The following is a 17,266-nucleotide window of genomic DNA, read 5'->3' as shown; positions in this document are numbered from 1 at the left end:
TTGGATGTAAGGGTTCTTTATAACCTCACTTGAGGAAAAATTAGCTATAGTAATCTAAACAATCCAGCTGAAGCTTCAGAGTTTCCTGTCTTGTTTACGTGGATAAATTCTGACATCACAAGTGTGAACTGCTGGTTTCCAGGGTTATAAAAAAAAAAAACAGTGTCCAGAACTACCCCCCCACCCCCGCCATGGAACCCAAGGGCATGTTTGCCACTGCAGCACTGTCCTTGCCTCTGTCGGCCACAGCATCTCCCCCCAGATGACACTGCTGACCTCAGACTGGCCTCTGCCTACTCCTTGGGCCTTTTCCCTCCCTGTCACCTGGCTCACTCCTGTTCTCCCAGCTCTGTCGCTGCAAGCTGCAGCCCTGGTAGTCAAGGAAAACTCGTTTCAAGTTGTTAAGTCCTAGGGATTCTTCTTGAGAAATACCCTTCATTTCTTTTCTTTCCTTCCCAGTCTTTATCCCCAGCTCGATTTGCTGCACCGCCTGTTAGGCAATGGTGTTTGTCTCAGCCCCCTTCCATCCTAACATAGACTTCCATTGTTCTGCATTCAGCTTTCAGATATGGGCATTATTAATGCCATCTTTATTTACGTCACCCTCTGTTCAAACAGCAGCCGCTCAGTAACAGGTAACCAGCTCCCTCCTACCAAGCTCACAAGAATCCCCCATTAGGCCACCACCAGCATGATCACCCATTCCTGAGCTGAGAATTCTTCTCTTCTTCTTCTTTCTTTCTTTCTTTCTTTCTTTATTTTGAGACAGAGTCTCACTTTGTCACCCTTGGTAGAGTGCCATGGCGCCATAGCTCACAGCAACCTCAAACTCTTGAGCTCCAGTGAGTCCCTTGCCTCAGCCTCCCAAGCAGCTGGGACTAGAGGCACCCGCCTCAACACCTGGTTATTTTTTAGAGACGGGATCTCACTCTCACCCAGGCTGGTCTTGAACCCCGGAGCTTAGGCAATCCACCTGCCTCGGCCAGAGTGCTGGGTTACAGTGTGAGCCTCAGCGCCCAGCAGCAGTTTTCTTGAAAATGGATCTCTCACTTGTTCTCTTTACCACTCTTCCTCCTGTCCTTCCTGTTGGCCGTGCATCCGTACTCTTTTCTGCTCTCCTCATTTCTAGCTTGGGCCTCCATCCCTTAAGTTACCTGTCTTCCCACCACCTCATCCCTCTTTTCCTGGTAGCCCCATCACCCACCCCCACCCATCTCCACACACTCAGTGCAGCCCTAGCTCACTGTGAGTCCTCAAAGCACCAACCCCGTACCTTTGTTCACATCTTACTACTTGTATTTTTTATGGTTGTGTCTCAGGGGCAGAAATGACCTCATCTTTCTACTTGTCTCTGTAGCATCTTGCAGGGAATCTGTGTATAGAAAGAGCTTAACATATTTTTGTCAGATAACCTTTTCAGACACAAATCATGATTCAGTTTGTATTGTTATTGTTTTTAGTATCTCTTGTAATCTGATATTAGACACAAAATAGGTAGGCAGACTATTTGGATTCTATACATTACCGTCATAAGCTCCTGGCCCAAGGTGAAGAATGTTTTATTTTCTCTGGACATAACAGCAGCAATCGCTTATTAAAGGGATATGCTAAAAACCAGATGGAATAATTAAAACCAATTACGAAATGATTTTGCAGGCCTCATTGCTGCATAGCACATAACTGTTTGTCAGTGTAATAAATAGTATGGTTTTTATTGACTTTCAGAAGGTTTGCTCTCTCCTTTCCAGAATGGGTAGCTTGCGTCAGGTCCAACTTCTTGGTCTTGTGCTACCTCCATGACGTGAAGAACGTTCTGCAGCTTCACGACCTGGCGACTGGTGCTTTGCTCAAGACCTTCCCACTCGAGGTGGGCAGCGTTGTGGGCTACAGCGGTCAGAAGAAGGACACTGAAATCTTCTACCAGTTTACTTCCTTTTTATCTCCAGGTAAGTGTCTTTCCACCCTTGCTGCTCCCTTTAAAAATCAGGTGGATATTTGGGTTTCTGTGGGAACGTGGAAATAGTACTATGTTGTTGAAAATCACGTATCCTGTATTACAGCCAAAATTACTTAATGGGAGGGAATAAAACCATAAACCATGCTCAGAACAAAGGGAAATGTAAATGGCTGACACTGTATTCTCATCAAACTTACATTCTGAGACTCTGTTCTTCTGGGAGCAGGAGCAGCTATTGTTCTATGTTGATGAAAAATCAGCACCAACAAATACAGCATTTGATTCCGGCTTGGTCTGTATGTCCCAGAACATGCAGTGCACATAACAGAAAACAAAATAAACCTGTAGCCATATCTGATGTTTAAAAAAAGTTTTTAATAATAAACTGAGGTATTAGACTGAATTAAAATGTAGTTCTAAAAGTCTAGTCTTACATCATGAAAAAACAATGTGCATTATTTGGTTCTAGTAGAAAAGGGAAAATGCTTGTAAGTTGTGATTTCACATCATGTGATATGGGATAATTTTCCCCAAAATAAACATGGCTCTTGTTTTAACTTTAAAAAAAACAAAAAAAAGGTTGTTTTTATTTTGCTTTGTTTTGGTCTTTCCCCACTTTTCACTTTGGCTACACTATTTCTGTGCGGTTGTCGCTGTACACGCACTGTGATTTGTCCCTAGCTCAGTTGGCAGCTTGCAGCTGACCAGGCAGACCTTGTCCTAAAAAAAAACCTGGCTGAAAAAAATCTCTGCGCTTGTTCATTTGTTGAGCTCCTCCAGGGTGCTTTTGTGTCCCACCCACTTTGGTCCCAGTCCTTTGCCCAGCTGACGGTGATATCTCATCCTCTTTTATTTTGAGCCTCTGAGTCACAGAGCAGGCAGTCCTTAAGGACTGTGGCTGTGGTGACAGGTTGCTGCCAGGGTTATTAAAACCAAAAGAATGATGTTCTGTGAGTCTGACGGTGTATCTGGAATACCTTCACTCTAGCACCGTGCAGAGGATGGAGAGGGGCTAGGAAACATGCCCCCAAGACTGTGGAGGCCAGGGGAGGAGTCAGGAAGCACGTGACCACTCCCCTTCAGGGTGCCCTGTGCACCCCTCCCCCTCCCCCAGAGCCCAGAGCAGAATAGCAGCTTGTGGATAGACCAGGAAGAATCTCTTTCTTCCAGATGGCCATTCTTAATCCACTGTGGGGTCCACCATTTATTTCCTTAAACTTTTACATTGGAAGTTACTCCAGAAATTTTACTTTGGAAAACTTTCTGTCTTAAACCGTTTACGTGGATAAATGAGGACGATAAGGAAGACACAGTGGTGGTGACTCTCCTCTTCATAAAAGCAGAGTCCCCAAAGGCCTATAAACTTCCTTCAACAACCCCATGTGACCGTTTATTTCAGGAACAAGCTCATCATTACCTGGGGAAGAAAGGGCTCATTGTCCTAGTGTAAAATGTTGGGTTCTATTCCAAGCAGTGAAATATCATCTGTGACTGCGGCTGTGACATTTGAAAAGGGAAGTGTGTCCCTAGTTCTGTACTGCCTGGCAGCTCCGACTAAGCTTTAATTTGTTCTTGGGATGCTTTATCTGTTTCCTTTGTCTCTTCTCACTCTTTTTGCCTCCATCATTCTCCTTTCTCTGCTGAATGCAATTTCATCTCTAAAACCAGAGAACTGGGCTTCCAGACCTGGGCCTTCTGCAAAAACAGCCATCAGATAATTAAATTAGATCTCATGAAAGCAAAAGTTGTTAGTGTTTGTGTATACACACATGCGTACACATCCCAGCTCACAAGCTGGCTTGCACCGGTCTCTAAAGGTTAGCTGTTCACAGCTGCAGTAAACAGCAGAGGTACTAAATTAACATGGGTGAGTCAAGCCCCAGGGTCACAGATTACTACAGCTCCATCTTCCTGCTGTGGTCGTGTGGTCCATCTGGCAGGTGCACACCAGCTGACTTTGTTTCCCATAGAGGCACATAGTAAAGACACATCTTGAGCCAAAGCCGTGAATTACTTTTGTACCTTTAGTAACACTTGGGAGAAAACAGGCAGCCAGGGCAACTTGGAGCACATTGTACTTACTCCCTGTGGTTCAAAGCACTTAATGGTTGAGCTGATTAGTTTTCTACTTGTGAAACCTTGGGGGGTTGCCTAAGGTTAGCTCCAGAAAGACTTGCATGTTATAATAATTCAGTACAGCAGTCCCAGCCTCATGGCCCTGGGAGACAGGGGTGAGAAATTAAAAAAGCCTTTCACAATTCTTTGGAAAGATGAACATTTTTTATGAGACTTGTTTTTGGTTTTTTTCTACTAATAACATTAAAACCCAACCTATAGTCTGTTGAAACAATGCAAAGCCTCCATGGGTGGTGAAGTTTTGCCTTTGTACATATCCAACTTTTTAGATCTCTCTGATTCTTCATGTGCAGTTCCTCCTAGAGTCATTCTTCTAACTCCCACTTCTACCTCTTTATATTGATTTCAAAGTAAACTGAGAACATGCCACCTGATCTCCCTTCCTGTGGCTAGAATGGCCGCCTTAAGTGTTCTCATCAGGAGACTTCCCCTCAAGTCCAGACACCTCTTCTGGCCTTATGGTCCTCCATTGTCCAATTCTCTCTCACCCTTAAATTTTGAAATTTATTTATTTACTTATTTTCTGAGACAAAGTCTCACTCTTGTCACCCTGGGGTTGAGTGAGTGGCATCAGCATAGCTCACAACAACCTCAAACTCCCTCCTGGGTTCCAGTGATCCTCCTGCCTCAGCCTCCCAAGTAGCTGGGTCTCCAGGTGCCTGCCATAACAAGAGACAGGGTCTCACTCTTGCTCTGGCTGGGCTTGAACTCCTGAGCTTAAGCAGTCCACCTGCTTGGACCTTCCAGGGTGTGAAATTTATTTCCTAGAGATTATCTGCCAGGAGCATCCAACCACAGCCTGCATCTGACAAAAATTATGCACAGACCTTTTTTGCTCACCAGCGTTTGTTAGTGTGTGTGTATTTAATGTTTGGCCCAGGACAACTCTTAGATATGCATCTGTAGCCAGCCGCAGGCTGTGGTTAGAGGCCCCTACATGGTCCTTTCTGGTTTGTGATTCTAGGATGTTTTCTTCAAACCCCACCTTCCCTTATTACCCCATGAGAACCAAATCAGGTAGGATGCAAAGCATCGTTCCGTTTCAGGGACTCACATTATGGTGTGAATGTGCAGTGGGCTAACCTGGGGCTAACCCAGATGGGTCTATAAACAGAAAGTATTGATAAAATACACAGAGCACCAGTACCTTCCATTTTAACACAGCTTCCCTCAAAGTTTTACTTCTACACAGGACAGAAGAATAGAGGTCAGGCGTAATACTCTTTCTCTGAGCAGTGACCAGCCCCTGTTGTGTATTTATTTCATCCTGCTGCTAGATTTGATGTCCCAGCCTAGGTAAACAGGCATTCAGAGTATAGTTCCTCCGTACTGTCTCCCACTAGACGGTTTGCTTTTTAATCCTTTAGTTACTGATCCTGGGCACTAAGCTGGTGACTGCCAGAGCTGGGCATTCTGGCTCCTGAGGCCTTCAGCATCCACAGTACTACAGGTCACAGGGATACAGGGCTGGTGTCAGGAACTCTGGTGGCACATTCTCAGTCTACATGCTCTGTTTTTGCTCGATTGTTTGGAGGTTTTTATTTTTTTTTTCCCAAAGATTCAGATGCTTTTTGCATTGATGGGGTACCAGTTACTGATCAAGAAGCTCTTGTAAATTTAAGTATATCACAAATAGCCTTTTACCCTCACGATTACAGTCCTCCCGGCAAGAGCAGTTTTCAGTATATCTGGTGGATTAGAATTTAGAAGTACAGGTGGCTCTCGGGTTATGGACAAGATACATCCTTGAGAATGTGTTTAGGTCAGATTCATATGTGACTCAGTTCCCAGATGAACCATCCATTACTACTGTTATACAGTAGTAATAATAATAACAGCAGTACCTTAATGGCTCATATGTGGTCATACTAAGGTAGTGTAATAGTATAGCAGTAATATCACTGTAGTATAATAAGTTACGGAAACTGCGCTCTTTTCTTCTAATTCAGACAAACAGAACATAAAAACAAACCTACACGAGAAATTTAGCAAAGAATATTAAAGTTTAACACTCACCTAATGTACATCAGTGTCTTAGTGGAAAGCTCATTTTTGAGGTAAGAAGGGAGGCTGATGCCAGTCAGATGAGGAGGGGATGGAGTGGGTGCTGGAGGGTCAGGATTTGATTCTATTGCTGGAAAAGGGACACTCACCACTGACATTGGTCTCTTGAAAAGGGAGTCTAAGATTGTTTGCACAACCTTTTTCTTATTATAAATGACCTTGTACCAACTGATCTCGGTAGCCTTTGTCACCCCCTCTGAGTTAGGATCTTTCCCTCCAAGCTTAGCAGATGCTGCTTCAATGAGACGAAAGGCTTCAGCTAATTCTTTTGCTGTAAACTTTCTTGGCTCTGGATCTTCTGTTTCTTCACATGCTTGTCTGTCAGCTGCGTCTCTATCCACTAGACCAGCTGCTAGCGTAAGGATGCTGCCCCAGTGAACCACTTACACCGTGCAGGTTTTTTTCTGTGCACAGAAGAAATGAGTTCCTGAGTGATTTAATTATAAATTATCCTTATGGGAAGCCTTGGGAATCCAAAAGTGGGAAATGCCTTAAGCCAGGGACTACCTGTATGTTATATATAAAGATGCACTCTAACAAATACCCAAGTATAACTTGAACTAAGAAAGTCAGCACTTCATGTTATGTACCTCCTTTCTGTTGGTGTTGATCATACAACCTATTATAGCAACCTTAAAATAGATCGTAAGCATGAGAACTGAAATAGCATCCAAAAAGATCAGCAGCCATGCTGTTAACAGATGTCAGTGTATTTACTCCTTGCCGGCAGGGGTCAGAGTGTTATTGTTCCTTGGTGGTTAGGGGAGTTGAGGAGAAGGGGCGTTTAAATGTGCCCTGTGGGAATGTCATTGGTTTTTGGTTTTCTAGCAAGTACTGGTGAGATCACTAAATCAATTTTTCATATACTTGACAGCAATATGTTTAAAGTATTAGGTGGGGAAATGCTGTTTCCACACCAGCCACTCTGCCAATGACTAATTCTGTTTCATAAACCACTGTGGTGTCATTGTTTTCAAACATTAATGACTTGTCTTATTGTTTCTTTGATTTAGTTCTTAAATGTTAAAGTAGTAGCATCAAATTCAGGAAATGGAATTTTAATTAGTGTTAAATAAGCTGGAATTCATGGTGCATATTAATCATTTTGTGTTGTGCATTATTACTGGGATAATCAGAACTGAAAAAGCAGTTTTGCTGTGACTGTCAATCACGTTGGTCTCTGATTGTTGTCCGCAGGCGTGTCCATGTGTGGGTGACGTCAGGTGTCAGGAAACCCCACCACCACCACTGGCTTTTGACCTTGGGCAAATCATTTGAATTTTCTGTCAATTCCTTCCCAGATAAAATGGCCCTGAGTGAAGTCTTCTGTTTTCTTTGACCTGTCCTCCTATGTGACCTGGCTGGGGGAAGACCTTCAGTTTCTGTAACTTTTTTAATCCCTTCACTTTTAAGCTGGCAGTCTTTGCCATTTTCTCTATGTGTAGGAAATTTGTCCGTGTCAGCTGTTGCATTTGACCTTCACAAGGCCTAATTCTGATCCTTGGTGGACTTCCTTTTCACCTTTCTCATATTCAGAATGAGTTTGAATCTTCTAAAGCTTATACACAGATGTGTATTATAGGGAGGAAAGCCGCATGAACTGATGATGGTGAAGAGTGCATTCAGGTAGCGCTCCCCCGCCAGAGGGGCTCGTGGGGAGCCTCCCTGCAGTGCTGAGTGACCAGACCCCTGACTCTGCTTCTCTCTAGCCATCCTGCCATCTGCCTGTGTTCTGTGGTCCTCACCCCTCTTCCATCCAGTGAGTCTTGCAAGCTAAACTAAGACTTCCTCTCCCTTTCAGGTATCATTTATCACTGTGATCTTACCAAAGAGGAACTGGAGCCAAGAGTTTTTCGAGAAGTAACCGTGAAAGGCATTGATGCTTCTGATTACCAGACAATCCAGGTATGGAGAATCTGATCTTGTCAGTGTGAGAGTTAGGAAGTCTCACTTTCAGGCTGGACCATTCATACTCCAGCTTGTCAGAAGCCATGGAGGTAATCTATGGTGATACAAGCAACAGGTATTTCTGGAGTCCTATTGCTGTGCATTGGGCCTTGTGCCTGGCACAGTCCCTGCCCTCCCCTAGCTTGTAGGTTCTGCTCCGTGGTTTGTTATTCTAGACTAGAAGCCTGAGTTCCTTGTCTTGGGGCTCTTTATTACAGTAGCTGTCAAAGTAACACTATTGGTATCAGTCTACTAACTTGAAAGTGGGTTTTGTTCTAGCTCAGGTCTTTGGGTTTCATAAACAACAGTGAAGATTTGCTTTATTTAAAATGCCAACTGAAGGTGCTGTGAGTCAGTCTTTTTAGTTTGACATCATAAGTACTACAACCTTACGCAGAGTAGGCACTCAACATGGTATTTCAGTGAGTGGATTAACTAATGTCATGTCACCACAAGCTCAGTTTTTAGTCACCATCTTTTCAGGATAAGAATCTCCTTTTTTGTTTTTCAGCTCCCCAAGGGTACTGAGACTTTCAGAAACTGAGTCACTGATTGATCATGACGAAGAATGTCTCTGCTCCTTACAATGAGAGGTCACTAATAGGCCACCAGGTGTTGATCAAGGCTCTCCCACCTAGAGTGGCTGGTTTAGGAATCAGAACATTGTTTGTGAAAGATTAGGACAAAGAGCACCGACTGTTCCCGAGAATGTGTCTGTGAAACCAGGGCATGGTTATAGTTTGATGAATTACCCATTAGCTGTCTAGAAGTATTGTAGGTGATAGGCTGGATTCTAGATCAGAAATAAAGCTCTGTTTGCACAAAAAAGGTGGTGGGCTGGGTTTGGTGCAGGGCTGAAGTTTACCTACCTCTGTTCTGTATTGTTCTAAATCATGAGTCAGTCGGCAAACAGGCCTCCCGTTTATTGGAGACCCGCCATGCTCACTCATTCACATAATGTCCTTGGCAGCTTTAGCACTTGAGCAGAATGGTCACAGCCAGGACTGTGTAGCCCACAAAGCCGAAAATACTTAGTATTTGGCCCTTTAGGAAAAAGTTTGCTGGATCCTCCTCTATGTAAGTAGTATTTAAAATCACAAGGCATGGTACCTCTGTCAAAAAGCCTTGCTAGACAGGCCTGAAACCTGCCATATGCTTCTTGGGTGACATTGGGCAAATCACTCAATCATTTAATTTTTTCAGCTGTAAAATAGGGGTATTATCTCTTTTTCAGAATTTTTGGAGGTGCTGCAATTTATTTATGAGATGCGGTATTTAAGGGTGTGGCAGACAAAATAATCTAATTTTTGTAGTCAGTATTTAAAATATTAGACTGAGTTTTTCTCATCTCTTTGGCTTACTTCTTGTTAGTTTCGTTTTCAAGGTGAGCTATTGTCTGGAGAAGGATTCTGTAGAGCCTGCAGCCCTGTCTACTGTTGACACAGTTCATGAATTCATCCTAGTCCTGTGTATTAGACTTCTTAAATCTGTTCACTTTTAGGCTGGCATTCTTTGCTGTTTTCTCTATGTTTAGGAAATTTGTCCCTGTTAGCTGTTGCATTTGACCTTCACAAGGCCTAATTCTGATCGCTGATGGGCATCCCCAGGAAGGACAGGTGTGGCTCCCAGGCCAGGGACACCCGGCCATCCCCAGCAAGTACTCCTCTGCTCTGAAGAGCACAGTCTCAGCTGCCCTGGGATTGGGCCGAGTCGCCTGAGAGGCCCCAGTCTCCTCCTCCTTACCTCTACTACTATCTCTACTATGCAGTCCCTCGGCTCTCTATGAAAAAAGATGTTATTTTCCTCTTTTTTCCACCTTCCCACAAACAGTACCCAAGTACACAATTGGTTACGGAGTTGGGGGCTGGAGGGGTCCCAGTAATACTGCCAGGGAGGTTGCTTCTTCTAGGGAAGAACCTCTTCCTTCTTAGCATCGGGGCTGTTTCTTCAGTCACGTGGCTGTTATCCCCAGCTCTGATAGTAATAATGTTCTTTATAGATGGTGAACTAGTTACCATCTAAAATGAATTTTCATTTCAGAGCAGTGCAAGTGCTTGTGTGGATTAGAAACCTGTCAGTCGTGTACATAGCAGCTTGAAGTTCCCAGATTAAACTGAGGAGAAAATGTACTTGGGGGCTGTCAATTGCCTGTGTCATTGGAGAACTCACAGAATTTCTCTGTGGTTGGCTCTTTACTTCCCAAAGAAGACTTCCCTGATGTTAAACTACTCAGATGTGGGCAGCTTTTTATTTGTACTGCTGCAGAAGGGAGAATAAAAAGATTCTTGGTAAATATTTAAAGCAGTGGTAACTGGACAGACTCACTGGCTCACAGATCCTAATGCACTACACTTCATTTCCATGCTTAGAAGGTAGAACTGTGCCTATTACTATCAGGGTTAGCTGCTGTGTATAGTGCTAGCAGAAGAGCTTAGACCCACTGATGGTGCACAGCATACATATTGTACTGTTATTAAAATAGAACTCTTTTATTGTGCAGAAAGAAACATACGATGATGTCACAAGACCATCAACTTGTGTCACTTAAAATCATTTTGCAATGGTTTAGGTCAGTGTATGCAGCAGGACTTTGACACGCAAGCATGACGGATGCTCTCCAGTTTGATTAGGCTCTTGGCAGCGTTGCCAGCAGTGACTGCCACTGTAGAAAGCAGGCTCTGGAGAGTGACTGTGCATGAATGGAGAGCATCCTAACAGTGGGTAATAGAAACCATAGTATTTTTGGAAAAAAAGAGGTTCACTTTTGTTTTCAGATACTCGGGGTAATGTTACGTTTAACACCTTTGGACCCTGGGGTTTGTATTTATTCTGTATCTGAACTTAAAAAGAATATCTTCCAGGCTATTTACCATGCCTTCTTCCATTCTCTGAGGCATGTCATCACTTCCATGCAAATATTGCCACACAGGTGACCCTGCAGGGCTGGTCAGTGCTGATTAGTGGTGGCCGTGAGCATGCACAGCTTTTAATGTCCCCAGCTTCGTGGTGGCGGAGATGGTAAAATAGACCAAGCCAACAAGAAAGAAAGGTGGAAGAAACATATGGCTACATGAGCCTCAGAGGGCTGTATTCCCTCAAGACATGAGAATCTTGACTGGGAAAGTGAAGGATCTCGTCATATTTTGCTCACAGATGCAGAGCAGAGTTGCTGTCAGCCCAGCCCTTTACTCATTCCTGATTGTAGCAATGGGTAGGAAATTGATCTGTATCAAAAGTATAGTAGAACCTCCCTACACTGACCACCTCCATAAGTTGAGCTAATTTTCATGGACTGGATATGTGCCACATGAACGTTATGTTGGTTACCTCCAAGTGTTGACCCATTTGTTAATAGTCCCTCAAGGGGTCCATTTACAGAAGGTCTACTGTAATAATGTTGAAAATCAGATCCTGAAAAAACTATCAGTTTCTCTTCTAATCTGGGGCAGAGATAAGAATTTAGTTTTAGCCTCGATGCCTATAGCTCTGTGATTAGGACACCGGCCACATACACTGAGGCTGGCGGGTTTGAACTCAGCCCAGGCCAGCTAAATAACAATGACAACTGCAACAAAAAAGTAGCCCGGCATTGTGGCAGGTGCCTGGAGTCCTAGCTACTCCGTGGGCTAAGGCAAGAGAATGGCTTACACCCAGAGAGTTTGAGATTGCTGTGAGCTGTTACGCCACAGCGCTCTACCAAGGGTGCTTTTTTTCTGTCTCAAAAAAAAAAGAATTTAGTTTTCTAAAATTGGTTAGTCTTTTCTGTTTCCTGCTTTTTATGGGAATGGCACAACCACAAAATATTGATTAGAACCTCCATGTCTTTGTCTTTTAAAAAGAAATTGAAAAGCCAAGCATTCGAAATTACGTTTATAAAACAGATTTGGTAATGAATGAATTTACTTGAAGAGAATATGTCTACATTTATAATCAGTAATGTTTCATTTTAAAGAAAGGAATAAGGAAATGGTAATTAAATTTGGACTATCATATATATTTATAACTATGGTGTGCAGTGGCATGCACTATTTAGGTACAAAGAAATTCCAGACATAGGCACTGTTCCTGGGTAATTTAAAAAGTGGACTGAACTTTGAAATATATAGATCTGAATCATCAAACATTCCAAGGATGATATCGTAGTGGCCAAGGGAAAGGTGCATGCTTCGGTCGGTGATGTGGAAGTCAGAGGCCGTCCTGGCCAGAGTAAAGGAAAAGGGTTTACAGGACTGGAAGTTGGGCTCTGAGGGGTGGATGTTTTTATAATTCCCAGTTCCCCACAGAGTGTCCTGAAAGATTTCACCTCTGCCTTTTGTTCAAAGACTGCCTCTGCCTTTTTGTTGCAGTGTAATTCCATAATTTCACAGTAGATTCAAGATCAGAATCAGAACCACAGGACTGGGATGGGGCTGCCTGTGGCACTTGCCGCCGGTGGGTGGAATCGTGCAGGGCTGAATGTGAGCTAGCAAAGCAATGTAGTGGAGCAAAATACACTTTCTGGTTTTTAAATCTCTTGCTTTTGTTCAGACAGCTGAGAGGTTGGCTTTTCTTCTTTCAAAACTCATAGACCTGAAAAAGAACAGTTGACTGAGTATTCTGCAGATAAACTCCAGTAACAACAGTGTCTACATTTTATAAAAGACAAATCAGGAGAATCCAAGTGCTCATCTTTTAAGGGAAGAAGCAAAGTAGTAAGGATTTTATAAGTATTTAACATACATTTTTAATCTTTATTCCTCTTTTCTTGGTAGGAATTTTACTTTTCTGAGGATCACTGTGTAGCTTAATGGAAATGTTAAAATTAGATGTTCCCTAATTTACCAACATGCTTTGGGATAGAGGGAGTGGGATTATTTTTCCTTTTTTTTTTTTTTGTAGAGACAGAGTCTCACCCTATGGCCCTTGGTAGAGTGTCGTGGCCTCACACAGCTCACAGCAACCTCCAACTCCTGGGATAAGCGATTCTCTTGCCTCAGCCTCCCGAGTAGCTGGGACTACAGGCGCCCGCCACAACGCCCGGCTGTTTTTTTTTGGTTGCAGTTTGGCCGGGGCTGGGCTTGAACCCGCCACCTTCGGTATATGGGGCCGGCGCCTTACCGACTGAGCCACAGGCGCCGCCCGGGATTATTTTTTCTTTAGATTTTTTTTTTTTTTTTTTTTTTTTTTTTTTGTAGAGACAGTCTCACGCCCTCGGTAGAGTGCCGTGGCATCACACAGCTCACAGCAACCTCCAACTCCTGGGCTTAAGCGATTCTCTTGCCTCAGCCTCCCGAGTAGCTGGGGCTACAGGCGCCCGCCACAACGCACAGCTATTTTTTGGTTGCAGTTCAGCCGGGGCCGGGTTTGAACCCGCCACCTTCGGTATATGGGGCCAGCGCCTTACCGACTGAGCCACAGGCGCCGCCCTTCTTTAGATTTTTCTAAGCTTGGCAAGAACTAATTTGTGATTGCTAGCATATAGTCTTTGCTATTCAAAAAACATGTTCTGGAAATATTAATTAGTATCTTAATACTCATTAATTTCTGTACCGAGGACCTGGCACATGACTTTTTAAGGGTTGACTCATCCACATCTTTGGTGAGCTGACTGTTGAACTGCTGATAATGTTTTCCACAGTGCCGTGCTCTTGGAAGTAGGTGAAGGTCAGAAATCTTCAGAACATATTAGTGAAGAGTGAATGGAGGAATGTTTTTTTAAAAAAAAAAGTTTGTGAGGGGTCACTGAGCTTACATATGATTAGGAGACTGCTTGGAATGGAATCACTCATTCTTGACCATTGATTGTCTAAGCAAGCATTCCTATAATTTTTGAGATTATGCTTTGCAGAGGCATGCAGGTGTTCTCACATAAACAGAATCCTGCCCTACTTTAGAATTCTCCGCGTCATGTGGACATTAAGATTGAGCACCTCTTTCTACTTCTCTAGAGAGCAGCTATGTTAAAATAATTGGGCGCTAGACAACAAGAGTCTTTTCTTTTCTTGCTATCTTATGATAGAGAAATAAGTCGTGTGGCCCAAGTCTATGGTTGCTGCAGTCTCCTCGCCACTGTATGTAAACTCTCACTCATGTCTAAAAACAGGCATGACTTCGGAGCAAGATCACGTAACCAATAATTTGTAAAAATTACAGGGCAGCTTTGAGACTTTAGCAGCTACTTGTCAGGTAGCTTTGTAAAATCCTCATAACGAAGGCCTAGGAAGATTCTTGGCCCTTCCCTGGGGCTCCCTGTGGCAAGGTAGATGAATATCCAAAGATGACTTAGGCTGTCTTACTCTGATCTCTAAAGTTTGCTCTGAGGAAATGGTCCTGTTTAAACTGTGAATGTGGGCTGCACTGACACAGCATCCAGGAAAGAAGCTGCACTCAAGCCTGTGACTCACAGCATGGGAGGCAGTGGCCAGGGAAAGAAACACAGTCAGTTTGCCTCTCCTTGGGGGGTGTGTGACATGGCCCCAGGTCACGGGAATCTTGCTTTGCAAACTTGCTTTTCCCGAGATGTTAGTAAGTCAGATGGGTGTGGATTACACATGAATGGCTTAGATTTAGTTCTGGGTGATTCCACCTAGGTTTACTGCTCTTCAGCAACTTGTTGTGTTCGAGGCCATAACTGTCACAGATTAGACCGTTCATAAATTTTTACCATAAGTGACAGCCATACTCACTATAGATTTGTTCACTCTTAGTATATATAAAATTTTTAATATTTTAAGAATTTACAGATATTGCTGGGTTTACTATTCTATGTACTAAAGTCACTTCAATAGGTTTAAATTCTTTTTCAGTTATTCTAAAAGTCATGGCTTTTGAGACCCATAAAAGTTGGTGTCGCTGAGCTTTGATGATATTGAGGTGGACAGATTTCAGGTTACCCGCAGCTAACAATTTGCTCCAACTGCTTACTAGAGAATGATCTTGAACAAAGAATAGTATTATTTCACTGTCCTTTAAAAACAGATAGTCACTTCTTATTAAAACTGAATCACTGGCATAATATGTTTGATAATGATACTTTTGCCATTTTAATAATTATTTCTATTTTTTAAAATGAATCTCAAGATGTGTTGTTCAGTGTACATTCATCCGTGAGCAACAGGAAAAATAAAATCAAAATAATTGTGACTTTAAAATGATGTTTTATGTGAGAGGGGAATAAACTAAGTGCAGGGGGTGTCGGTCTCTGGCCAACGTGGCCCACAGAGTAAGGAATCCAGCTTCTTCTCTTGCTGCTTTTGGATGTGTGGCTTTTGTTTCTAGAATCTCTTCATGGGTCTAGGTGGCTGCTGGGATTCCAGCCTTGTGATGTCTCCTTTCCAGCCAGCAGGAAAGTGGCTTTCAGAAAGTAATGGGAAAGAGTGCTGCCTGCCCTACTTTGCCAGACGGTGGCATGCATTATATCTGCTTACATCTTACTGGTTAAAAGATACTCACACCTGGGCGGCGCCTGTGGCTCAAATGAGTAGGGCACTGGCCCCATATACCGGAGGTGGTAGGTTCAAACGTGGCCCCAGCCAAAAACTGCAAAAAAAAAAAAAAACATACTCACACCTTGTTGCAGGAATGCTTGGGATGTATTTTTAATCCCACCCACACACACACACACACATAGAATGTGCCTCACTATAAATTTGGGCCTTATTATCAAGGAAACCAGGGGAATGGATATGGGGGGGGCAACTGACATTCTGCCAAAACAGGCCTTCACCAAAAGTTTATAGGTCATGAGACCTAGGAACCTAGATACCACCTACTAGCCAGTTACTTCAATCTCAGGCTCAGAGTTGAAAAAATGAAGACTCCTAAAAAATTGAATTTCCAGATACAATTGTTACAGCAAGAAATCATATACCACAAAGACAGAAGCACCCGTTATGGGGGCACTTCTTCCATAAAGAAAGAGATTTAATATTGCTTCTGGAACATGAAGTGTGATGCAGGAGCATGTGGGAATAGTTGATGTGGAGCATGAAGTGTGATGCAGGAGCAGCAAGGTGAACTCTGAGGGGTTATTCTGGCCCGTCTTAAGGAAGCTGGTAAGCTAGCATCCACGTGGCTCTCCAGTGTTTGATTCTGTTACACTAAGGTCTGCTTCTTGCCTGGCACAGCCAATTCCCAACCGTCTTCCTGCGCTGTCCCTGTGAAGAATGTGGAAACAGACCATCACGGACGGGCCCGTTGTTTGGAATAGGAGCAGGGCACAAGTCCGCCTGCAGGGAGGAGATAGTGTCCCTAATTTCATAACTGCCTCCTTTGCTTATACATACGTGGCACGTTCTGCTAATATGCTTTGGCTTCAGGACCAAGTTATATGCCTTCTAGTTACATATGCATTAGAGTTCCTCTAACTGAGAGCACTCTCGTTTTCAGAGGAGGAAATTCAATGTATGTGTTCTAACAAAGGTTACACTGTTAACAGTTGTCAGAGCCAACACCAGAACTCAGAACTCAAGATTGATGCCGATCCTGCACATTTTGTTATCAAGATAAGTTATTTGCTCTCTTATAGCTCAGGGTTGGGTTTTTTTACTTGTAAAATAAACAAATTAGACCAAATGGTCTCTAAGCTCTCTTGCCTCTAAAGGGTACCTCTCGGTGCTATATAATATCTGATGGGTACTTTGTGGACCTTTATGGAACCTGTTCAATAATACAAAGACTCTTTAGGTAGCAGAGGAGACACAAATTTGTATTTTTATTATTTATAAATATGATTTATTTAATGACTTATTTTAGAAATAATTTTAAATGATAAATACTTTATGATGTATTTTAATGTTCACTTCCAATCCCCTTGTCACGTATTACATTAATGGAGGTTTCACTGCCTTTTCCATTTGCTTCTGTAATATACAGACATACCTCATTTTATTGTGCTTCATTTTATGGTTCTTTGCAGATATTTCATCTTCTACAAATTAAAGATTTCTAGCAACCCTGCGTCCAGCAGGTCCATCAGTGCCATTTGCCCAACAGCATATACTGACTTAATGTCTCTGTGTTAGATTTTGGTAATTCTTACAATATTTCAGACATTTTCATCATTATTATATCCGTCTTGGAGATCTCTCTGATCAGCGTACTATCTTTGATGTTACTATTGAAATTATTTTGGGATATCATGAACTGTACCCATGTAAGATAGTGAACTTAATTGATAAATGT

The 17,266-nt window shown here is 42.9% G+C and overlaps 1 protein-coding gene and 1 long non-coding RNA gene across 3 annotated transcripts in view; one reads left to right on the top strand and one right to left on the bottom strand.

The window, feature by feature from the left end:
* Positions 1–17,266, top strand: part of PREP (prolyl endopeptidase) — a 137,267-nt gene that overhangs the window by 84,389 nt on the left and 35,612 nt on the right. Inside the window, exons 9-10 of the mRNA XM_053591970.1 lie at positions 1,749–1,946; positions 7,959–8,062. Coding sequence (XP_053447945.1) covers positions 1,749–1,946; positions 7,959–8,062 — 302 coding nt within the window. The remainder of the gene's footprint in view (positions 1–1,748; positions 1,947–7,958; positions 8,063–17,266) is intronic.
* LOC128586277 (uncharacterized) lies at positions 1,877–6,420 on the bottom strand. Of its 2 annotated transcripts, XR_008380214.1 has the most exons (4): positions 6,110–6,420; positions 3,375–3,652; positions 2,155–2,251; positions 1,877–2,003 (listed from the first exon to the last, which is right to left on the bottom strand). It is a non-coding gene; the product is annotated as an uncharacterized LOC128586277 (long non-coding RNA). The 2 variants fall into 2 exon arrangements; XR_008380215.1 differs by lacking the exon at positions 3,375–3,652.

Source organism: Nycticebus coucang, chromosome 5, assembly GCF_027406575.1.
Source record: "Nycticebus coucang isolate mNycCou1 chromosome 5, mNycCou1.pri, whole genome shotgun sequence".
Classification (NCBI taxonomy): domain Eukaryota; kingdom Metazoa; phylum Chordata; class Mammalia; order Primates; family Lorisidae; genus Nycticebus; species Nycticebus coucang.
This window is presented reverse-complemented; position numbering and strand designations above follow the sequence as displayed.